Here is a 25817-nt window from a genome sequence, read left to right on the forward strand (position 1 = left end):
TCCATCTTAATGCTAAGAATGTACCCAAGAAATGTACACAGCAGCGTGGTTCTCCAGTTTGATGGACAGATTGGTCTTTAGCAGCCTCTTCAGTGCCTGGTGCTGCCTTAAGCTCTTAAAAGCTCTGTCTGGGAGAGAATAAGAATGAGCAAAGAAGAGAGGTAAGTTTGGCTTTCTTGTCAACAAATCTGTTGGGCTGAAAATCAATTGGCAGCTTGCATTGCATAAGGAACTGCCAATAGGTTTCCGGATTCTCAGAATATCTCTGTGGGGCAGGAAGATGTGGTTCAACAATCTACGGAGGGGGAGAAACAAGGCTGTTGGTGGAGAAAAAAAATCAGAATCAGGTGCAGAAACTAGAAGTGCAGGAATGGAAAAGATGCTGAGATGTCAAACTGAAATACAGAATAGTATGAGCCCTGGCTGGATTAACCTGTTAGAGGGCCCTGAGGGACAAACTTGCTGTTCCAGGTGTCCATGTATATGTATGTACCCTGTCACCTCCAACATCCCATCAAGTATAGTGATTGTGGTTGTTTTTACCAACATAACTTTATATAGGAATAAGGGCCATGTCAGCACAATATGAACTATAATGATTGAGGTCTAGACCCTCTACAAGACGGGGCCACAACTGAGCAATAAATGCTGGACCCACTTTTGTTGATATTCTACTTTACTGTTGGCAAACTCCCTAACATTCCTGCAAGAATTCAATTTACTGAAGACTAACTGACATGCAGTAAACCTTGGTTTTTAGGGCCCCTGGAGGTCTGGGGAGCTGGAGCTAAGCAGGATTAGCACCATGGACAGTGGTCACATCCACAATGAACAACAATAACAAAAATAATTAAATTTTGCTGTCAATGTAACCATTGAATGTTGACTGTAGATTCATAGTCTAATACACACAGCATCCATTTCACAACTGAGGAGATGAAAAACAAAAATGCCACCCATACAACATAGAAAGAATGGTCAAAACCATAAATAAACAAACAAACAAACAAACAGACAAATATACATGCAAAACATCCCGTAGGTATTTTCTAATAATGAATTTATACATGAACAACCAAACTTAAAGACAGAAAGCTGGGAACATTACAATAGTTTTCACAATGTATGGTCTAAAATAGAAACAACAAAGAGTCATTTAAACAAGTATATAATTGAAACACCCATTTATTCACACAAATAGGATACAGACACACCTGACTGGACCCTTTGAAACTCTCGCCCCCTCTAGATGGAGCACATTCAACCATTCACCTCACCGGATCCTCCTTGTCAAGCTAAAATACATTTGATCATGTCGTGTCGGTTACTCTCAAAATTAGATCACTTCCTGAAGAGGGTTCTGCAACAGTTTCAAACAACACACCGCTACAGTTTGTGATTATGTTTAATGTAATGGTTCCGTGAATGGCGTGAATAAGGTGTGTCTGCTTTGTCTTTTCAAAACGCTTGTTTTCCTCCTGACAGAATCTGCGCTTTTATTTTGTCAGAAAAACAATTTCCGGGCTGGTTGTGGCTAACTCTCGCGACATTAATAAAGGAGCTCTTTGTATGACTGGTCCGCGAGGCACCGCAGCACCGAGCACACGCGCGGCAGCAGCAGCAGCAGCAGCAGCGGCGGATTGAAACAGTCCCAACCAGGGACAGACAGGGTGCATCGTCCCCTGTCCGAGCAGCATACCGGCAGAAGAAACATACAGCGTTAAAAGGAGGGAAGACGACGTTTTTTAAAACCCTGCACTGCCTTTAAACATTTGTTTTTTTATCGCCAGGTATCATAGAAGTGCGTCTACCGGGAAGTTTGCTCCTCACAGCAGCAGTTACTGGAGCATGAAAGCCGGTGTGTAAGTTAGAGGAGAGCATCAACCTAAACTTCAGTGACTCTGTTAGCTCGGTTTAGGCTTATTTCGTCGACTTTTCTGCTTGAAACCTGCATTTTGTTTCCGTAAAAAAGCTATATTTGACCGTGGACGCTTCCCCGTGTGGTCACAAAAAAAAGACCTTCCAACTTTGTAAAAACGATAGTGAGGTTATCTCAGTGGCGCCTGACATCCACAGAGTAAATACAAGACAGAAAACAGAGAAGCAGGGCAGCGGGGAGAAGTGGATGTATTTTCAGCCATGGATGTAACAGTTTACCCGCCGCCTCCTCAGTCTCTGGCCGCGTCAGACCACACCAGGCTGGGGCAGCTCTCCTACCCCGACCCGGCCTTTGGGACTAACAAGGTAAGGAAGGAAAGAAAGAACCTTCATGGGCTTCTTCTGTTTCCCATTGTGTGGAGATGAAAGTCACCTTTGTGTTCCCCTCCTTTTCAACTGTCTCCCCTCTCTGTGTATTCATCTTTCTTACCCTGCCAATTAAGTGGTAATTAATTGCTTTATTAGGCTCCAGTTAATTAACGCATCCATTGAAGGTAACTACATTCCGCTGTGTCTCATGTCTTTCGATGATAGACAGACAGTAATTTTATTCCGAGTTTGTTAAAACTTCACCACTGGTAACTGAAAGGTAATTAAGACTAAACTTACACCACGTCATTAACAGACGAGTTACAGTTTAGGTGAAACATGGCAAGTAAAAATGAGAGGTACATACATACATACATACATACATACATACATGCTTCAAATAGTTTATATTCACCAGAATTCACACTAATGCCTATCATTTCTATTTTGTGATACTTAATTGGTGTCTTGGAAGCTCTGTTGTCTTTCTTCCTCCTGAGCAAGGTCAAAGGTCAGGGTCAGAATAGGGACCTAGACCTGGTAGGGATCCAGCATCTTGCTGTAAGACACTTAGGATGAATCCTCTGGGCATAAGATTATATTTAATCAATATTGGACTGTCTATACATCCCTCTATCTATCAAGGTGTCTGGGAACTGAAACACACACACAGACACACTGCTCATTTGACAGTGATGAATTGCTTAATTATTTAATTAGGTGCAGCTGATGAGTGCAGCTAGTAGAGTTAACAACAGATTATTAACCTCTCATCAGTCTTAACATAGTGAAATGGAACACGTTCATTTTGTCATTTGGCAGAAAATTGAAAAAAAAATTTTTTTTACAGTGTTTTACTGCATGTAAGATACATAAAAAACAATTAAGTAATGTACATTAATATAAAATACTATATTCTCATTTTAAAACAATGTTAAAGTGCACTATTGTATTGTATTGTAATTTGATAACCATATTACTAGTTTCTCCTGCCAAACTGTGGCAAGTTGCTGTGGACTCCTCTGTCTCACTGTGAATTCTATTTTCAATTCAACTTCAATTGGCTTTGTTACCATGATGAATGAATATATGTGTATTGCCAAAGCGTACAGAGGAAAATAGTCAGAATAGTCTGTGTCACAATTATACGAGAGCAGGGAGGGAAACCAGAATAGCATCATGTAACATCCATGAAATAAACTTATCACGAGCATCATTTTAGTATTTAGATCCAAACTGAGCAGTAGTGTAGGTGTGTTTCACTGTTGTCTTTAAGGCTTATACAAATATACAGTGACTGCCTGAACTCTGTCTTTGCTGGAATCCTAGCTCAGCTACAACATTGTGGTGTTCTGGTTACAGAAACTTTGTTTTACCAGAAGCTGCACGCAAGCATCCGCCAAAGTACCCCCACTATTTGCAAGTCTGCTCTTCTACCAGTCCACACACTCATTTTAAGCCAGTTTCACTATGTAGTGTGTTCACATATTGGGTTTTTGGAGTGTGCTCTTGAACCACACAGGTTTCTTACATATGTAACTAATATGTCCATACACTTCGAGGGGGTCTTTGTGGAGTAAAGACAAGTCTAAAAGTCTCAGTCCCACAATGCAATGCACAAAGGAAATATAGACTACTTATTGCTGCAAAAACCACAATAAACCATCAAGAGACAGCACAAGAAAGAAAAATACATCTTTGTAAAAACATTTTGCTGTCTGTGTGTTAAATTGGTCATTCATCATCTGTCTGATGGTGCATGTATGTTGATTTCTTATAAACTAAGTACAAAATAAGGTACATATGATATTTGTATAGCACATATTGAATACAATTAGTAAGTCGTTTTTTGATTGGGACACAGCAACTGTTCTGTAGCTGGCTGTGACCTCTGACCTCAAGACATGCTGATTGGGCATGAACCGAGTATCACATTAATGTTTTATTAGCTAGATTATAGTTATTTACTGTGTTCTGTATAACCCTCGTTAAAATTTGACATGTTTAGTGACTGAACTCACTGCACTGCAGGCTGAACTGCTGCTTTTAGGTAGATTTAGGTAATGTAAAATCATGTGTAGAAATGCTCCGCATACAGAGTCATACAGCAATGCGCTGTATTGTTGTCAGTGAGTGTTTGTTTCAGAAAGAGGGAGAGATAGAAGATAGAGGCTGTGGATGCCGAGAGAGAGAGAGAGTGAGAGAGAGAGGGAGAGAGAGGGAGAGAGAGAGAGAGAGAGAGAGAGCTGTGTGGTTGGGGGTAGGGACTGAACAGAGAGAGAGAGAGAGAGAGAGGGTTGTTGGGGGTAGGGATGTTGTAGATGAGAGAGAGAGAGAGAGAGAGAGAGAGAGAGAGAGAGAGTGTAGTGGGGGTGGGGCCACTAAGGTTTGTACTATATTTCTGTGTGTGTGTGTGTGTTTTGATTCATGGCTGTGTCGGCCTGATAGACGAGATCATATTACTGTGTGGGGGGAACAGAGAGCGAGAGAGAGAGAATATAGAGGGGGGAGAGAGAGAGAGAGAGAGAGACAGGAAAAGCACAGCAGAGGAAAGAGGCAGAGAGACAGGAAGTAGGAGAGGAAAGTAGGAAGCAGAGAAGAAACAAAATGAGAGGAATGAAAAAAGAGAAGAACAGAGCAGAGAGAGGCTGTGTAAGAAGAACAGAGAGAGAGAAAGGCGTGTCCTACAGATGTGTTAATGTAAAGCTGTAACACCAGTGCTGGTCTAGATTTTCCATTTTAATTGAATAGACAACATTCTCTGTACAATTATCTCTGAAAAGGCAACATTACACTTAATAATATGCATATTAATAACCATGATAACTACCACATGCATTAGTTTGTCAGTGGTGGAGTTTGAATGTGAAATCAGTAGTCCAACCCTCAAAACTAGTGCAGTGTTACCTTGTTTTAGCTGCAAATCAGTCTTCATGCTTTCTTTACACACACTGAGATAGGCTGTACTTCTTTGTTGGCATTGGTATTATACTTTGTGCTTTACTTTTGATTTCTAGCGATTGTTCTGTGTCTGAAAGAACCTTCATGAAAGGGAGACGTGCTGTTATAACATTTTGTCTGTAGTTGTGTGTACAGAAGATATAAATCTGTTCTTTGTCAAATTGGAATAGGTTTTTGAGGATTTCTGGGGTGAGTGACACAGTGGGTAAGCTATTACTTTAAACTGGTGATTATAACAGCCAATATAACCCAAATAAATTGATGTTCAGAAAATAGTTAATTTAGCTTCCTTCCTCCCCAGAAGTCTGATAATAATTACCATAATATATACACTGAATTTAAAGGAACCCTAATTGTTTTGCAATGGATTTTCAATCCAAAAGTACTTTTCTCTCAGCCTTCAAAATATGTATATATATGATAGTTTAGACAGGCACCAAATTGTTACATGTCTAACAGAAAAAAGGGAACTTTTGGCATCACTCAGAACATTTCATCTTAAAAAGACAACACTGATAATCAACCTTGTTGCTCTTGCTGGCCCCAAAGTTGTTTTTTTTAATCTCTTCTTTTTTTGTGAGGGTCTGAGCTGAAGCTTCCTGACTGACTCATGTAGAGCAAACTTCCAGGCTGTGTACAACAATATGCTCTGCTGATCACATACTTTAGGTTACATTTGATTAAGGGATATGGCCAAGAGTCTATTAGTCCAGCTGAAGAAGACGTGATATGAAAGCCAGTAAAGCCTACATTCAGTCAAAATGTGATGGTAAACATGGTGGCCATTATATCAGGCTTTGTTGAATAAAATAGCAGTATATACAAATGGCTGTTGATTATTCAAAACACAAGTTCACTTAGTGGTCTTTCAAGATTTATTACATTTTCAAAACTGCATTCCTTGTCTTAATACCTTCAGAAACATAGTGTCTTGTTTGACATCAGCTGGATTGCACCCTGAAGGACAGATGGCAGTGCATATTTTTATTGCTATAACAATACGTGCAGGAGGACAGATTTGCTTCCTCTGTGGATCTCATCTTTTTTTTTTTTTTTTTTTTTACTTTGGTTGTGAACAGAGCAAATGGAAATAAAAGTGTCAGACTAGTTGTCTCTCTCTGTGGCCAGCAGCCAACTCAGTGTCACTGTTGGTGATGCTTGAGCACTGATTAGTCACATGGAGGGCTGCAGGGACGGATGGATGAACAGAAGTGAGTGAGCCACGCTGGGCTCTGATTGGATGATGGAGCTTGTAACGAGTCTCTACAAATGTGAACAGAGGCAATTAATTTCATGCAGACGTTAAATAATTGAAACACACATTTGTGGTCGAACAGTTTAAATACAATACTATTAAATTAAAGTTTCGGCATCGTGGAAGAAGGGGAAAGATCTAGAGAGCGGGACAGAGATGGGACGAATCAGAGAGAGAGCAAGAGAGGAAGGGAAGGGTGCAAGAGGGACAGAGAGAGAGAGAGGGCCTAATGTAAACATGATGATTGTGAAAGCTGGGCGAGGTATTTCTAAAGCAAATAGAGAGGAAGAGAGAGGAGAGAAGTAGGGCTGAGAAAAAAACCAGGAGAATATAGAATGAAAGAGAGCAGCAGGAAAATCTATGTAGTTAGGAGAAGGGATGAGATTTGATAAAGCACAGAAGAAAGAGTGAAAGAGGAAAGACAAAACAGTGAGCAATATCAAATAAAGGGCAGAATGAGTAAAGTAATTAAGAGCAGAAGGGGCTATAATGCTGTGAGTCAGATGATCTGAAATCACGGAGCTCTTAAATCATGCAATCATAGTGTTATCTACAGCAGGTATGACGTGTAACGCTCTTATCATTGTTTTAAATCTGCGGTTCCCAACTGGTCTCAGCCACAAATGTTACAGACCACCCTACACACCACCCAGTAAAACTACTCTTACTGTAAAGTTGCATATTATAGCACCACCGCTCACAAGGAAGCGTGAAATGGTGCTTCCAGAAACTCACGCATCAAAGTAAAATTTGCTAACCTAACCTTTATGTCACAACCGAAAGTTCAGAAAGACAGGAAACGAGTAGAGAGAGGGGTATGACATGCGACAGAGGTCCGCGTCTGGAATCGAACCGCAGACTTTGCAGCTTTGTGGTATGTGTCTTAACTTGAAGGCAACTAGGGCCCCCCAAAGTAACGCTGTTTTAAGTAAAGTTGACCCACATGCTTACGACCCACTCAGAATAGACCCGTGGTTAACTTTGGATGGGGACATCTATTTTAAGTCAGCGCTCATAGCTGAAAGAATGCTAGGTTTAGCTGCTATTAACCTTAAGGCTTAACCTGCAGGTAGTAAATTAATGCTTATTCCAATTTTGAGCTGTGAAACAAAACGTGCTGAAATACACTAAAAATGCTCTGCAGAGCTGAAGGGAACTGAGGAGTTGGATGATAATTCTTATGTGACTGATCCCTTTCACACAACATATAGTTCAGGCAGACAACTTGAGATGTGCTGCTCCACTCACACAGCTCTACTTAATGTCCAATGCACCCTTTGCAAAAATGCAGCCTGTTTAACTTGTCAATGCTCTGTCATTCCTTTACTCTGCTACACTGCTCCACAAACAAGCTGCTGCTGCTCATATAGCATTTCACAAGCCCCGCCTCCACCCCAACATCCACCTATAGGCTCTGATTCTAAGTCACCTTGGAGGACAGTTTACATTACAGATTATCATCACACCTATCCTTCAGTGTTGGGTTAGTGTATATCATAGACTATATATAAAGATGGATGACAGGTCCCCCCGTCCTACCGCTATGCAAAAATACTGAAGCCAAAAGGGCAAGAGCCAAAATACTGCATTTTCAGCAGCTGCCATCTTGCTTGTGTGACGGCATTTTCAACCAGAGTCTGCATAGTTGAGTCAGGCGGCAGGATGACAGCCTGTAGGACACGCCCCCTCAACTTGACGAGTGAACCCAGGAGCTGTGATAGAGGTAAACCGGCCAAAACCAGACAGTAACTAGCAGCTACAACTGGTAGTGAATCACGTATTAAAACATACATCAGACATCAGACACTGCTGCGGTCACCCAGCTCGTCTGCTGCATCTGACGCCGTTTTAGGGCAGCGGTCAATCACAGCTGTCAATCATGATGTCATACCCCCTTTTAATATCATCAAATAACTAATTAAAACAAACTTATCAGAAAAATGAAGACTTGAACAAACATCAGCATGATAAGTACTACCTAAAATGACATAAACCATCTTTGGGAAAAAAAATTTTGACGTGTACTTTGATTTTTTAGTTTGGCTCACGTCCCATCCGCTAACATGGAGGGGGCGGGATTTATGACCAATGCTGCAGCCAGCCACCAGGGGGCGATCGAGATAGTTTGGCTTCACTTTTGATGAGCTGTCATGTCATCCATCTTTATACAGTGTCTATGGTGTGTACCTGTGGGGCACATATTCTTTGTTCATGTAATAATAAATTGCTCCACATGAGCTGGCTGTATGAACTCACTGTGTATTGTGAGTGTTGGCAAGTAGCCATTAAATAAACAAGATAATCCACTCTACTATGAAAACTAACACACTCTGCACTAAACTCCCACGGCAATATGACCATTTTTTTGTCTCTCAGGATTACAAAAAATAATAAGAAAAGTTTTGTCAGTAAATTTAAAATGGAATGTCATGCATCTAGCGGTAAGAAGCCAAAAAATAATTGTTCTTTGTTATAAAGACACACAGTAGACAGAATCAGATGCAGTGACACCAACACAAGAATACAAACAGTCTCAGCTATTTAAAAAGATGTACAGCTGCGGTGATCTTATCTTATTCTGTGGCCCCTCCCCCGCAGTCTTTTTCTGTAACACGTTCTCTCATTGTCTCCGGCCAAAGTGTCGGCATCTCATCTAATTATCTATCAGAACACAAGCAGTCAATCTGTCTGTCCGCCTGTCCACATTGGCTGTCATTCCCACTACAGAACATCTCGCCAGGAACCCCCCCCCCACCACCCTCCCCCCTCCCCTGACACTCGCTGATGATTGGGCGACTCTCGGCACTGTTGCTTGTGTACCGGTGTGGCTGAAAGCGTTTCAGTTGGTTGAATCACGGGGATGGAGCGATGAGGGACTCCTGGTTGGTGGAGGGATGCCAAATGGAACAGATGGGCGGAGATAGAGCGTTGCCAGAAGAGACTAATTATCAGAATTTCATTTCCAAAACAAACATATTGCAATCAAATCACATACTGCAATCATTGCCGCATTGTTCTGTGTGTGTGTGTGTGTGTGTGTGTGTGTGTGTGTGTGTGTGTGTGTACTGTATTAGTGACAATGACTTGGATCAATTAACTTGTGGTGGAAGAGATTGGATCAGTTCCTGTTCAGGAGTTGTTGCAGTCCATTTTTCTTAAGCACTCGCCTTTTGTTCAAGATCATACAATCAAAACTGTTGTAGTGTCGTGCTAATTGCTGCGAGTAGATTGAAATAAATTTGTCACATTTGAAATGTGTAAACTCGTGTCTGTTTTGACCCGGTCTCCTTCTGGCACCATAACTATCTTTGACTTCAAAGAAAGTTTTCTGCTTATCTGTGATTTTTCTTCCTCCTCTGTTCAGCACAAACGGTAACTGCTCTCATATCCTGTTAAGAAAGACAGCGGGCCTCATGCAAGAACATCTTCACATTCTTCTTTCAACCTCTCTAACAACATCAAAAAGATGGAATCATGAGCTCTAAGAAATTATATTATATCATAAAAACAACATAGTTTTTACTATTTTCTGACATTTTATCAACAAAATGATTTATTGAGAAAATGATTGATAATAAATTGATAATGGTGCAATGTCGTGAAACACTAACCATGTGCTATCAGAGCTGCACTGTGACAGAAACAGAGAGGGAATAGTTTGATGTGAAGTTAAAAACTAAAAAACATCTTTGTCAGCAAAGCCGTGAGGAGGATGTGACGTTCATGGAGATGAATGAGAGAATCTTATACAACAAGTGATCTGTCAGGTGTTGTAATGGAGGATGATCCTGGATAAAGACCCAGATGCTACAGTTATAGTGAGAGAATTTGAACTGTATAAGTCTTCATGCCAAAAAATGGCAACAAAAGAAGAAATAAAATAAAATAAATACACTTTGTTAAAGGTATGATACAGTGAACAGAATTTAAATTAGTTTTAGTCATATGTTTTTCATTTTTGATGATTTCAGTATCATATTTTGACAGATTCATTCATAAGATATAATTCTCAAGTCAAACGAGTGTTTTCCCTTTGTGAAGAACAGCAGACTCTATGTACATGACGATAGGTTCAGAATATTTGCAATTTTCAGTCGTGCTTTACGTTTTCTTAAATCACTCGTACAATGAATCTGTTTGCATGAGTGGTTCTTGCATGAGGCAACAGTCATCACTTTGATGATTATCACTTCATCAACAGTACTGTACGTTATGAGTAATTGTGTGAGAGGAGTGAGTTAAGCTATACAGTCTAAACTAACTTTGAGATTTTTTTCTAGTTAAGCTTGATGGGCAGGAAATATATCCAACAATAACAAATTTGTAAATGAATGCAGAAGCTTCAGTCCTCTGAGCCACTAATGACACTTCATTTGATCGTGTTGATTTCTTGGACTTTTGTTGTTAAATTAGCACACATGTTTAGGGCTGCTACAGAAATAACAGATTTTTAGTAACAGTAAATTAGAAGACATCAGTGTGGTACTGGTGTAAAAACAATTTCACAGGAATTTGAATGTGGAATAAGCATAAAGTCATCAAAATACAGTTTTTACTGATCCTCATCACAGGAAATATGTCAGAAAGTCTAAAGATTCATTCAGATTTTATGATTTGATCAGTCATAGTAGACAAAAATTTGAATGAAGATCCTGTCTTTCTTTACTGGAAGCATAATGGGGAAACATTTATCACACACACACATACTTATGCTGAACAGCTGTTTCAAGAAATGTAAAATTTCCCTCTGCATACAAAGTAAGAAATAAACACAAAAGTGATATCCTACGCCTACACACGCTATCTAGATTTACAGTCAGGGTGAATACAGTTTAGTCAGTAAAACTCAGTTTATATTGTTGTCATGGCGATAGTGATAAGACGGGTAAACAATCGCCAAGCTGACCTATCACAGCTGTGTGAAGTCTTTCTCTGTTTTGTCCATCTCTCTCTCATTGTACAAAGTTGATTTACATCTCCTGCTGCAATTCAGAGTGAACTGAAGTCCAGCCAAATAAACTCAGCCAAACTCTTGAGTGTTAAAAATGCTCTCAGGCTGTATAACAGAGTGTCTGTCCATCTCTGACATCGGTTTTATCTGAAGAGGAAGTCAGACCCAACACCGCAAACATTATGCTGGCAGGCTTGTTGACTACAGAACTTTTATTACAGTACATTTATTTGTTTTTGTAACTGTAAGCTGTAAGTACGCTGTATTCTGAATAAGTTCAAGTTTAATCAGATTGAACATTTAATGCTTTTAAATCTAATTTCTTTAAATCACGCTTCACTGGCAGGTTTTTTTCACATAATAAAAAAGAGTTTCAAATTGAATCACATTGCTTTTTGTCATAAAATGTTTCGATATGAATACTTCCAATTTAGTTGAACAGGATATCAGCTGAAATTCAGGCCTGAAGAAAACGGAGTGAAAGCATGTTCCTCCACTTTACATCTCTGTGTTTTTACCTCCTTCCTCACTCTGTATCACTCCCTTTCACATTGACTCCCCCTTTACCCTGTTCTCCATCCTCTTATCCACTGTATACGTTTCATTTCTCCAAACCTCTCCTTCTTTCTCTTCCTCACTCTGGACCCCTTTTCCTTGATACACTGTATTTCCCTCTTTTCCTTTGTCCTTGTCTGTCATCCTAATAGTCTCTCTTCCCCCTTTCTCCCCCCTTCCTCCGACCCTGACCCACTTAGCTGGCTGCTTGTTATTCAAACCTTTGCTTTACCCACACAAACACACACATATACGCACGCACGCACGCACACACCCACACACACACACACACACACAAATAAGGAAGAGAAGGAGCAGCAGAAATGAGAGAGTGAGAGACAGAGGCATGAGGGGAGGGGTGGGGGGGGGGGAGAAAGAGGGTAATTTGGTTTGACTACAAACCTTGCCATCCTTTTTAGTTCTCTCATTGTAAGGTTTGAGCTACACGCACACACACACACTTAAAAACTACTCATTTTGAGAAGCGGCAATATCCTGAATCATGATTTTATATAACAGTCATACCTGAAAACATAATTAAATATAAAAGTATGTATTTTCCACGTTATTAAATTTTTATCGGTACATTTAAAGTGAAAGACAAAAAAACCCCAAAATAACACCCTTTCCCATAACGACAGCAGCATGCTGATGACGGGGTTTTTCCTTGCTCACAGTGAGGCAAAGGTGCCTCCTTAGCTGTGACCTATTGAACCGTGATTTATCCTTTAAATGGAAAATAAATTTAAACGTCACCAGTCCTGCCTACCCTGGCTGTGGCTTCGATGATCTTATATCTCTATGATGGAAAATAATTTTTTCACAGTGTTGTGCTTCATTATTAGATGTTTGCTGGAGCAATCATCCTATTAAAATTTAAATAAATGGACCGAACTAATGAAACATGCACTAGAGTCCTCACTTTTCACAGAAAAGTCAATGACTATCTGACAGTACTGTCATTTATGATTATTTGTTTCTGATTAAGGCTGCAAGTAACAATTATTTTCTTCATCAAGCAGTTAATCATTTGGATTTGATGTATAAACTGCCAGAAAATAGTTTAAAAAAAGTCCATCACAATTTCCTGAAACCCAAATTGAATTAATTAAATTGCTTGTTTTGCTTGTTTTGTCTCCAACCAACAGTCCAAATACATTCAGTTTACTATCAGAGAAGAAAACCAGCAAATATCAACATTTTAAGAAGTTGGAGCCAGTGGATTTCTGACTTTTTTCTTTCAAAATGACTTCAATGATTAATAGATTGTCAGATTTGTCATAGTTATTATTAATGAGTAAACCAGTGCTTATAACATAGCCTGCGTCATTGTCAGCATCCGGTGAAGCACCACTTTATCTTAATTCTTGCTAGGTTGCACGGCACTCTTGACATGTATGTCCTGACGCACCTGTCACACATTCCCTGCATTTATACTTCAGTGACAGTAAGTAGAAAGACAGAAATGATTAATTAGTGAGCTAATCTCTCTTCCACCCACTGTTATTTCACTAATGTACCGTATGAGCACGGAAACACAACTGTCACGTGTTGAGCGACCAGGGCTAAACTAAGCTAAAGTCACAGACAGCCACTGAGCTCCATAGACTCTCTGTCTGCGTCTGACTGTCCCTCCCATAGCTGACGAAGAGCGTAATAGGCTCCACTCTGCCTCTCACTCTGAGCGTCTGCTGAAAAGAAATCAACACAATTTTTTTTCCCTCGCTGGCTTTTTTTTTTCCTTCTCAGCTCCTCTCTTTTGATAGTACTCTCTGTAGCTTGAGAGCTGTATTTGTGCTTTTAATAGCAGGAATGCATTAGCCACTTAGTTAAACATCTACAAATGACTAGTTTGTATTTTGCCTGGTTCGGTTTAGGGTGACATTTGTCAGTATATTTGCTACTAAAGTACTTAAGTGTTACTACTTCCTAGTGTGGGGTCTTTGTGTAAAATCACTGGCATCAACATCAGCTATCAGAGTAAGACTGGGTAAGATGGTTTAAAGGTAGGGGCAGGTGTAGAGCTGCAACGATCAGTCGATTAATCAATTATTCAAGTGAGAGAAAGTTAATCTGCAACTATCATAATTGAGTAATTGTTCAAGTGGCTGTTGAAGCCAATGCCAAACATTAGATGGTTCCAGATTTGCTGTTTTCTTGTTCTTACATTCTAGTAAATGTCATCAGATCAGCATTTGTCTCTGTTTAATGAACTGGCTGTGCTCTACTTTGTTGTGGTGGTGTAAGGACGTCACGTACAGAAGCCACAATGTATCTCTATCGGCTGATGATCAGACGGTGTCAGGAATCATGAAGACGTGGTAGCAGCTTTTGTTCAGGATGAGTTGTAATAAGGTGTACAATGGTAATGCAGGGCAACATTATAAACAGGTTTTTTAGGGTGTATACCAACAAATGTTTGGTCATTTTGCTTGAAAAATGGTTGGAATGATTAAGTTTTATCATTGCAGCTCTATTATTATTATTAGCATGTATTGTATTGTTATGAATAAACCCTTAGTTGACTGTATATCATTGGATTTTATGCTATATAAGCTCATTGTGTGTCTTTATTTGTCAGATTGTGTTTTTTCATGCATGACTGTGTCTGTGTGATGCATGTGGAATATCAGGCCTTGTCAAAGGTAAATGGAGAAAGCTAATTTGACCGTGAGGTCAGTATGTCTGCTCTTCTCTTCCTCTCCTCTGTTTTGTCTGAAAAACAGCGTTTTTCTCTCAGAGAGGAAGAATGAAGATCAGACTGACAGTCGAGACAGACAGATCCATTTCATCCATCTCCTCCCCATTCCTGTCGTTGTTGTTATTTTTGGATACCTGTAAAGCATTAAAAATTCACTGTTAATTCCAGAGAGCCAACAGACAGTGTGTGTGTGTGTGAGTGTGTGTCTGTCATAGGCTACTTTCGGGGACAAATTTCAGACTAAAGAGCATTTAATTGGGGACAGCTTTTCCAATTGGGGACAAAGATTTTTGGGTCAGTGGTTAAGAGTTAGGCAAGTAGTGGCTATGGTTAGAGTTAGGGTAGGTCTCCAGAAAATGAATGTAAATCTATGTAATGTCTCCAAAAGTGACCATGGTCTGATATGTGTGTGTGTGTGTGTGTGTGTGTGTGTGTGTGTGTGCCCATCACAACACTGTTTTGGCTTTCTGTTGACTCTGTAAACCTACACCTCATTTGCATAATACCCAACAGCTGGCGAATGGATAGGGCAGTTACACCTGTGTGTGTGTGTGTGTGTGTGTGTGTGAGAGAGTGAAGGGCTGTGTGCATGTGTACATGAGCCTGTGCTTTACTTCTGCCCACCTGTTCAAACGTTTTTCTACGTGTCTGTTTGACAACCAAGACAATAATTATGTATCCAGGATATCATGAATGATTTGAACATGGTAGAGCAGGGTTTATGGATTAGTCTTTGTTTGGTAAAGTTTGACTAGTACTGAGCATTGAAGCTGATACTTTTGTTTTTGATTTGAAGCTGTTGATGCCGGTGGCAGTATTCAATACCTGTAATTTCAGTAATGCTTGATTGATGATTAACTAAATAATTTGAGAAATCAAATGAAAATATTTTGCAGTCCTTAATATGACAGTTTTTATGGTGAAAGACGTCTGCCATGAAAGGTGTTTTCAGTAAATATGGGTCTGAATGAACATGTGATCTGTGTTCACTTTATCTGAACTGCAGTGTGTATCAAAGTACTCCACTTCATATTTAGGATGTAGAACATTTAACCATGCGTCTGCATTTTTACTTAAAAAAAGCCATGTCCCCTTTACTTTCTGCTTACATGCTTTGTCATTCTGTCGAAAGCAGACATTGATGACAGAGAGTAATATGCAGAAGTAATGTGGCTGGAAAATTTAATGTGAAAATATACACACTGACCAGCCACAGTACATGTGGTTCAGTATGTTTTCGGGGGAAGGGAAACTCAGCAATACATTGCCTTCAAGTGGAGTCTTCATTTGGAAGAAGAACCCCCCCCCCAAAATCAAAAAGATAATGATTGACTAAATTGACTGTTTATAATATAAACAGAGAAAACAAAAGAAGCTTCATCATATCAGCAGCAGCAGTAGTCACTTACAGTGAATATGTGATATGGTGATATAAGCAGCTGTCCTGTGGTCACATACAGTATAACAGACAGTGACATAAAAACCTTTGTTCTGTTGTGTAGGATAAATACAAGCTAATGGAGGAAGGAAGAGAGAAAGCGCCCCACAGTAGCAGGAAGTGTAGACGAGCTAAGGGAGGGAAATAAGGAAGTAAAAGGCAGAAAAACGAGCTGTATCACAGTTTAATGCTGCATACAAATGCAATACTGACACAGTATGTACTGTACTATAACACATATATAAATACCTCCTGGATGGTTTGTGCAGTCACAACAAAAGAAATCAGTCATTCCTTGTCTTGTATGTATGCTGTATATGCTATATAGATAACTATAGATCATTGTCACAGTGCACTAGGTCCCAAGACTATTTAGTCCTCGAAAATCATCATGTTAGTACTGAGATTGGGAAGCTGATTTTTAAATACTATGCTCCAAACAAGTGGAACAATCTGCAGGAGCTTGTAAAATTAGACAAGCTAATCCCTTTTAATCAATTTAAATCCCTTTTGACTGACATAGAGCAGTGTGAATACACATGTTTTTGAACTGATGTTGTCCCTTATGTTTGTTTGTTGTATAATCTGTCGATACTGTAATTTTGTATTGTTTTTATATGTACTTTTATTAATATGTCTATTGTTCTGATATATGATTTGTTGTTAATGTATACTGTAACTTTTGTGTGCTTTTGTATGTAATGTAATCAGAGCGTCCTTGTAAAAGAGAGCTTGCTCTCAATGGCCCTCTCTGTTTAAATAAAGGTTAGCGTTATATAATATACTGTATATGCTGAGGGCACCTATAGCTTCTCAACAAGTCCTCACAGGCTCGGCACCACTGAACTCGCAATCTCAAACTGTAGCTTTACTTTAAATGCTGATGTCTACAGGCACCTTCTAGAGCACTGGTTCTCAAAGTAGGGTCCAGGGACCCCCAGGGGTCCTTTATGGGGTCCCCAGCAAAAAGGGGAATCATTTATTTTCACTATAATTCCATCCATAAGTTACACAATGAAAGAATGTATGACTAGTTTGGTCATGGGTTTCATACACTTTCTGTAATAAAACATATAAAAGTAAAAATCTTGTAAATCTTGTAAAAATCTAGTTTGTGTCAGTTTAGGGGTCCTTGGCATGAAAAGGTCTGAGAACAGCTGCTCTAGAGAAAAGAGAATAGGAGAGTAAAGAGACTGAGTAAAGAGACTCAGAGTTACCAATATAAAACACCAGGCCAATGTGAAATTAACAATCATTTATTGTGGAGACCCTGGGTGATTTTATTCTGAGTGGATTCTCTCTGTGGTGTCAGATGTTAGCTCTTCATGAAACTTTTGGGGGGAGTATTAGATTAATCATTTGTGGTTGTGGTTTCAATCATTTGGCAGACAGTAACTTTTACAGTTAACTCGTCCAGGTCTCACCAGTAAAAGTAATACTTCCTGGTTAAATAAAAGTTAAATAAAGTGATCTCAGCCTGTGATTTATGCATGAATGTGAAGGCAATTTAAGTGTTACTTAAAATGTGCTAACATTTAAAGCAGTTAAGACAGTTTGTGGGAAACATGGCCCAGACATTTTACCACTTCTCACTCAGCCAACTAGCTGGATTTTTAACGTCTGGAGGAGATGGCAAGTTGATAGAGGACAAATCATTCATACTGGCTGCTGCCCAGTAATCTTTCACCTCCATCTCCACTTATTGTCTCCTTGCTTGATGTTCTGTGTTTGCTGTGTTTGATTAGAGTTTGTTGACATAGTTGCTCTTGCTTTTTTGTTCTCTCCAGTTGGAAGGGGACACCATGTTCCTGGGTATGCCAGAAGCAGGCCTTGACTTTGCTTCAACCAATCAGGTTAGTGTTTATGTGTGTATTGCTTTATTCATTTGTGTGTGTGTGTGTGTGTGTGTGTGTGTGTGTGTGTGCATGCGTGCGTGCGTGCGCATTTTTGTTACCTCATTGGGACCTTTTCTGGTATAAACACTGACCTTGTCTGGACCAGTAGTCCTCATGGGGACCAAAGCCCGGTCCTAATGAGGCAAAAAAGGGCTAGAGTTAGGGGTTAGGGGTTAGGGTTTGGGTTAGGCTGTCCACAATGAATGGAAGTCAATGTAATGTTCTAACAAGGATAGCTGTGCAAACGTGTGTGTGTGTGTGTGTGTGTGTGTGTGTGAGACAGAGTGGGTGAGCCCAAAATGAAGTTGTTTCTCATCTATTTCCTCATTTCTAATTGCAGCGAGTTGTTTTCTAAATGGAACAAATTATGTGTGAAGGTGTTAGACCATTTCAGCTACTGAACTGGATGTTCTGTATCTTGTCGAAACACCCCTTAAATGTGTAACCACTAACGTGTAAATGTGAAATGTGTCAGGTGTGCACAAAGTCACAAATGAGTGGCTTAATTTGCTGGCAATAATTAAATTGGTTCACATGCATGTCAAATCCACACACACACACACACACACACACACACACAATTTTGGCTTGTGTATTTCTCATACTGTCTGCTTGCTGTTACCATCAAGTAAGTGTAAAGGAAAAATATTTAATATTTATTAAATAATGTGTGGCAGTTTGATTCTTCAGAAGGGAGCAGGAAATGTTTTCAGCTTGTAAATAAAGACACATTAAACTTGATCTCTGAGATTTAAATAAACAACAATCTACTGTGACTTTACTATTACAGCCATTATTGGACTTGACAGCTGTGTTTTCTGGTTTTCTGAAGAAATACTCTGATGAACAGTCCTGTTATTTAACCACAATATGCACCGCAAAGTATCAGTAGAGAGGAGCCAAACTGCTGCCATTATGCCCATGTTGAGATGAATTTACAGCTGGTTTTGTTGAAGCTCTCTTTAAGATGATTTGATCATGCCCCACTGTGTCTTTCAGCTCACCGTTAGCTATTTCAGTCTTTACTCTTATTTTCAGTCACCTCAAACTAACTTTTTCTCCAATCCTGTTCCACGAATCAATATCACTTACCTGCACTCAACCTGAGGCACATAAAGCATTACAATGATTTTCTATCTCTAAGTTTCTCTTTTCTTACACAAATAGAGAACTGCTGCAGTACTGTGTAGGATTATTGAGCACTATGTGTGGATTGCCACAAGGGGGTTACTAATAAAATACAAGTCTGGCTTTAAAAGTAGTTTCTTTATTTAGGATGTTTGCATAGAATTAGTTTGCTCAAACTAATACTATGCTTCCAATATATTCACTGTTATTTGCCTTTTAAAGCCTTGGAAAATGGCAATAATCAAGGGTCAAATGATATCATTGTTTCACTGATTGAATCTTTCATTGTTTGTTATGACACGTTATACATTAATCGAGAAAATAATCGACAGATTAATCGTTAATGAAAATAACTGTAAAGTTGCAGCCCAATTGGTGTCCATTCTTGGCCATTTATTATGCTGTGAGCCCTGGTCAGTGTGAATATCTCTTGAATGAAACTGCAGCAAAGTGTAAAGGAACATTTCACTAATTGTTTCCTGCTTAAGTCGTAGAACATGAGCAGTAAGCTGTTTTTTCAACATTGAAAATCTACAGTGACTGTAAATGGCTAAAAAAACTTATTGAAAATGGATTTTTATCAAAATTAGAAAATTGGGAGAACTTTTGCTCTGCATGGCTACTGAACACTATGGTGAATATACATGTTTAATGATGAATGGTCACCCTCGCTCATTGTTGATTATATTCTAAATTCAATAATATAATCAAATTGTTAAAAAAAAAAAAACAGACATTCAATTGTGAAAACTGTCGCTGTCTGCCTCGTGAGTTCTCACGTGGGCCTGGGTCGCTGCACTGAACGCACTGCATGACGGACAGGAGTCACACAATGTCACTTCCATTGATTGAAAATGAAATGTAGGTCAAGATGAAACGAGCGAATAATTCAACAACTATGTGGTAATGACGGCAGAGTTCACAACCCAGTTTGGTTGCAGAGTGAGCGATTTGCACTCTGAGCAATCTGAAAAGCTCTGTTTGGAAATACTTTTGATTTTGGTGAACAGTTATGATTGTTATCTAACCTGTATAAAAATCATCAATCCGTGAGAAATCATTTATCTGATCTGGCTCTGAGAGACGGTGTGTTTTCAGTTCTCTCTCTAGCACCAACCACGGCACCGAGAGACAGAGAGAGAGATTGTTTAAATGAAGTTTTACGGTATAGGACATTATTTTATAGTAATAATAGTAGTTCTGTCTCTCGTTGTACTGCTTTGCCTGCTTATGGACATGATGTGCAAAAATATATATGCAAACAGTTTGAACCTATGTTTTTTTTTTAGAGGGAATAATTGAACACCATTTTTGGCCAATTTTGACAGCCCTATTATCGATTCATCTCTTCATCTATTTTTTTAATTTAATAGTTAATTATTCAATTTGTAATGGTAAATAAAACAGTGAAAAATGTTCATCACAATTTCCCAAGTTGACATCTTCAAAAAGCTTTTGATTGTGCAACCAACAGTCCAATTCCCGAAGACATTCAATTTATAATGAGATGTTGTGATGAAATGTTATATAAATATATATATAAAATCAATGTATTAATAATTCTCTGACAGTGTGCAAACAAAGTGATTAGACGATTAATTGAGAAAATAATGAGCAACTTAATAGGTAATCAAAATAAGGAGCCTTAGTTCTGTAATGGAATCACACTGATCATTTTAATTAAAGATTTCCTTGAAAGTGTCCAGTGTCCTAAATTAGTGCTGATTAAGGCTCCGGCCCCCTTAGAAGCTAAACAGGACAAGACATTTAGAGAATGGATGTATGATAAATGAACGGAGATTTCCTCTAGATAACATTGCATTCATTGCATAAAGTGAGTTCTAGGTTAAAGGATAGGTGATGGTGTATGTACAGCTGTCCTGTTATGTCACTGCAGTGCGGTGACCAACATAGTACAGATCAGCTGTTATTAGATTACTTAGCAACAGCCCTGGGACAGCGCTATGCAGCAAACAGTTTGTATATGACTGAGGGTGTAACTGCAGTCAGTATGTACTTTCCAGAAGCCAAGTCAAGCCTCTAGAGCAGTGATTCATAAAGTGGGTGCTGTGAGATTAATCATATCACTGCTCATTTATCGTGTGTTTTTAATAATGTTTCACCACAGAAAAAAATCAGCAGAGTAAACAAGCAATAAATATCAAAATCGCCATATTAAAAACTCTTTGATATGCAGGTAGTTGCAGCTGATATGACAACTCACTGTTGTTGGTTGTCTTAGTAACACAACAAGCTTTCCGGCTCAGGAGTTTTGCAGGAGATCAGCAGTCAGAAAAAAAGTGAGCATCAGAGCAGCGATGGAAAGATTTGAGACGGTAAACAGAGCTCAAAGAAATGCTGAAACATGTCAGCTCTCAACACAGAGACGACTGAATCCGAGCAGACTGACCGAAACATGACTCGGCTAACGGCTCGACAGGTTTTAGCTGCTTGTGGAAGACGCACATCCGTCCTTGCGCATTCACTGTGTTATAACAGTGTGATGTGGCTCAATCGAAAATAAGACGAGAGACTTCCTGTCAGTGGAGTCAGACCTGCAGGTTGTTCTATCTTCACATCAACACTCACACATTGAAATCCCATTGAAATGCCCCAAACCTTTTTTGGGTTTTGTTTGTTTGTTTTTCCTCGTAGGCCTTCATCTTAGATATAAGCTCATGTTAATTAAAGAAAATGAAAGATAAATTAAAATATTAACATGTATTCATTGTATTCAACTGTTCATTTTAAGTCAAATTATTTATCTGTAAGTCTTCACAGCACCTGTTGGTTTTTATTCTAAGTGATTGAGAATGAGCCTATATTATTTAACTTGATATTTATATAATATAACATAATATCATATGACATTATTAAAACCGACTAGCTTCTGTGTACATATAGGCTATGCAAGTTTTATTAGGGGTTAGGTGGCTCAGGGTGCCATGGCAAAAAATATCCTTTGGAGGGGCGCCACGGTCTAAAAAAGTTTGGGAACCACTGGTCTAGAGAGTATGATGTGTGTTTGTTAGCACAGAATTATCTCACTACCAAGAAAAGCCCATATTAATAAGAAACACCACTAGACATACATTATTCATAGAGTACAATATAGAGAATATTGTGTGGTATAGGAGTCTATGATTTGATGTTTTATTCATAGTGTTGTGCCATAAGAAGATGGGGAGTGGTGTGTGGAATAAAAATTTATGGCTTTATTATTGAAGTACCATTGCTTCTTTAAAGTCATAGGTTGTTGTGATGAATGTGACCAATTTCAATCCAGTCTGACCCTCATCCTTGTCATTTTTTGAATTGTTAATGGAGCAGCAGTGTGATGTTACTACATTAAGCTGAAAGAGGGAGATAGACAGAGAGGGTTGAGAGGGGAAGTACCATTTTTAAAGGCAGAATGAAACAATACCTTTACTGTGTCCTGTAGATTTGTAGTGTAGAAGCCTGAAAAAACAGTTTCACACATTCAGCCACGTCATACATCATGTTCACGCAGGAAGTCAACTTTGGTCTGCTCTGACAGATCATTTTTCCTTTATGGTTAGAGAGTGTGGCTCTCTGGTAAAAATATGAAAATACTGTAAGCTTCTATCTTTAACACACACTGTGACAAAGTTCCCGACTGAGAGTTTGCCTCTTAAAAACCAAGGATTGCGTGACAAAAGGGAATGAGACTTCCTTGCCCAATCATGTTGCATTTGAACAAGGCACTGAACTACCAACTGCTCCTAAGCTGTACTGACATTGTACGATATTTATTAATCTTGTATGCACCTTAACTCACACTACACCCACAGCCCAAACTTGCAACTTTTTTCCAATAAAATTGTATTAAAGCAAGAAAAAAGAGAAAGGTAGCATTAAAGAGAATTCCTATTTTGAACGGAAAGCAAGAAGAAAGAAGACTAAGAGTCACCAATGCTAGCCTCTGTGAGTCTGTGCCTAAACACAGCAGTGCTTTCAGCTAAATGCTAACCTCAGCATGCTACCATGCTTAGAATGACAACGCTAACATGCTAATGTTAGGCAAGTGTAATGTTCACCATCAGTTTAGCCTGTTAGCATGTTAACATTTGCTAATTAGCATTAAAACACAAAGTACAGCTGAGGGGGATGTCATTACAGGTATTTGATCATTAAACAAATTGTCGGACAAGTTAAGTTTTTGACCTGATGATGCGGCTAGAATAGAATACATGAATGTGTGTACACAGGGAGTTACAAGCAGGACTATTTCTTGGCTGAGTGTAGTGACTTCTCGGCGCCTCGGCTGCTTGCCTGGACAGAACTAGGCTAGCTGTGTCCCCCTGTCTTTATGCTAAGCTAATCTAACAAGCTGCTGGCTCCAGCTTCATATTTAACAGATACGAGAGTGATATAGGCTTTTCTCAGAGCAGACATTTTGACTTGTCATGGCAGGAAAAACACAGGTGGATCTGATAACATTAACAATGGCTCAGTTCCATTCAAGTGTCTAGGCAGCACCATACCAGGGTCATGAATTTCCAAAAACTAAATGTGAATAGGCGTTCCGCACTATATTGAACTATCCCATTAATCAATACAGTGTCTGCCTGACTTTATAGAGCTGCTCAGTGGTTACCATCCACACATTATGGTTGCACTTGTGCTTACTTACTTGTTGTACTTACCAGGTGTGACTGAATAGAAATCAATGAATGTGCAGCATGGCGGTGTTAGAAAAGAACATGGTGATAACCACACTTTCCCCAGCTTGATAAAAGCAGAAAACATACACTAAAACAAAACATAAAGTGCTCAAACTAATTAGTCTGTATGTAGCAGTGTGTTAATGTGTGAATGATGTTTTTATGTGTTTGTCTGTCTTCCTTCATAGCAGCTGCACAGCACTCGATGTAACCTTTTCTTATCAGGGATTAGCTGCAGAGGGAACGAACAAGCAATTTATTTACAGCCTCCCTCTCTCCCTTTCTGTAAATAGCTCTCCGACTCTCTTGCTTCATTTCTCTCTCTTTCTGTCAACTCAGTTCAGTTGTAACTGTGTTTCAGTGGTATAAAAGTAAAAGCAATATTACCCAGCCATAAAGATAAAACATCACTTTGACCCGTGTGTGGGACGCTGTATGTGTGTCTCAATGTGTGAGCGAGGGCTTGTAGGAACAATCTATCTCTCTCTCTATCTATCTCTCTCTCTCTCTCTCTCTCTCTCTCTCTCTCTCTCTCTCTCTCTCTCTCTCTCTCTCTCTCTCTCTCTCTCTCTCTCTCTCTCTCTCTCTTTGTCCTTGCTCCTCCTCATGACCTTTTCATTTGACCTCTGACCTTCTCCTAGCCTCTGGGCCCATTTCAACCTTTTGTTTGTCTCTGTGATTCTTCCCACAGTTTCGTGTGCCACAGCCCCCTCACCCTCTCAGCAAGGTGACGCCTCACAACCCACCCTCGCAGCACTGGAGGAGGGACACACACATGGCCGACACACACCGTCTGCCTTGGGTGAATACACACACACACACACACACACACACACTGCCAACACCACAGCTCTTCCAGGTGATTCAAAAACCTATCACACTTAAACACTGAGGTACAGCAAAATCTTGACAATGACAAATTTATAGGAGTGCAAATCAAAGTTGTCCTTCACATGGAAGATGTGTTGTGCTGCTTGATTGTTGTATCCTTCAAACACATGCATACACAGCTCCTCTCACACTTCAGAGCACTGGAGTCCATGGCAAATCAACCAAATACGTATAGTAAGGAATCCTGTTTAAATGTTGCATGAATTACATTTTGCTGGTAGCAGTGCCTTTGACCTTGACCTAAAGTTTCCCTCTCTTTTATGCACTTTACACTCAGAATCCCAACATCTACATGAAGCCTAGAAATTAATTTCACGTACTTCTTTAAGAAGTAGGTTTTGCTTTCGATTTATCTGCGTTTATTGTAGGATTTCAAATGATTCCTTCTAAACACTCATCAACACCGGTAACATCACACAGTTATAGTTTCTTCACCTTCACCTACTGCTTGTAGATCTCTCACGAATGCAGTTGGGAAAATTCTGATAATTCAGTGAATTAAATATCAACTTTGTGAGTGGGCGATATGTGGGGGCACGAAAACGATTAGAGGGAATGTCCCAATTCTCCTTAAACCTTAACGTAGCTTCTTTTGCCCTTTTCTCATGCACTTTAATACACAAAAAACATGTTTAAAAGGTAAAGGTAAGGTAAAGGAAACTTTGAGGGCTAATCAGTGTTAATAACCAATTTAAAATAATGTCTGTTTCCTAGAAGAGGAACCATGCTGACAAAGCCAGAGGGGAAATGTGAATCACCATTGAAGCCGCACATTTTTACATGTAGACAGACATCACTGTAAGATATTCACATCATCAGATCCACAACTGTGTGGATACTCTGCAGTAATGTGTAGTAACTCAATATAACAGACACAGATGGAGGAGCATACAGCTCGCAGAGAAATTGGCCCAAATTTCTCAAAGTACCTTATTATATTATAGCTAAAGCAAAATTCCAGATGCAGGTCAAAAATTATATAGATTTGCCCAGAAAATTTTAATATATTAGCTATCTTCATGACAAGTTGATATTTACAGATTCTTAGTAATTATCCACATAAATGTTTCCAGAAAATGCACCAGTTCATGACGGATGCACTGACTTACA

At 39.3% G+C, this 25817-nt stretch overlaps 1 protein-coding gene across 2 annotated transcripts in view; it reads left to right on the top strand.

The window, feature by feature from the left end:
• The first annotated feature begins 1586 nt into the window (after window positions 1-1586).
• The window catches only part of tox (thymocyte selection-associated high mobility group box), a 46757-nt gene continuing 22526 nt past the window's right edge, over window positions 1587-25817 (top strand). For both annotated transcript variants that reach the window (XM_067604914.1, XM_067604915.1), the window contains exons 1-3: window positions 1587-2244; window positions 17896-17961; window positions 24508-24618. In XM_067604914.1, coding sequence (XP_067461015.1) covers window positions 2140-2244; window positions 17896-17961; window positions 24508-24618 — 282 coding nt within the window. In that variant the 5' untranslated portion in view covers window positions 1587-2139. The remainder of the gene's footprint in view (window positions 2245-17895; window positions 17962-24507; window positions 24619-25817) is intronic.

This window comes from Thunnus thynnus, chromosome 12 (assembly GCF_963924715.1).
Source record: "Thunnus thynnus chromosome 12, fThuThy2.1, whole genome shotgun sequence".
In the NCBI taxonomy this organism is placed as follows: Eukaryota; Metazoa; Chordata; class Actinopteri; order Scombriformes; family Scombridae; genus Thunnus; species Thunnus thynnus.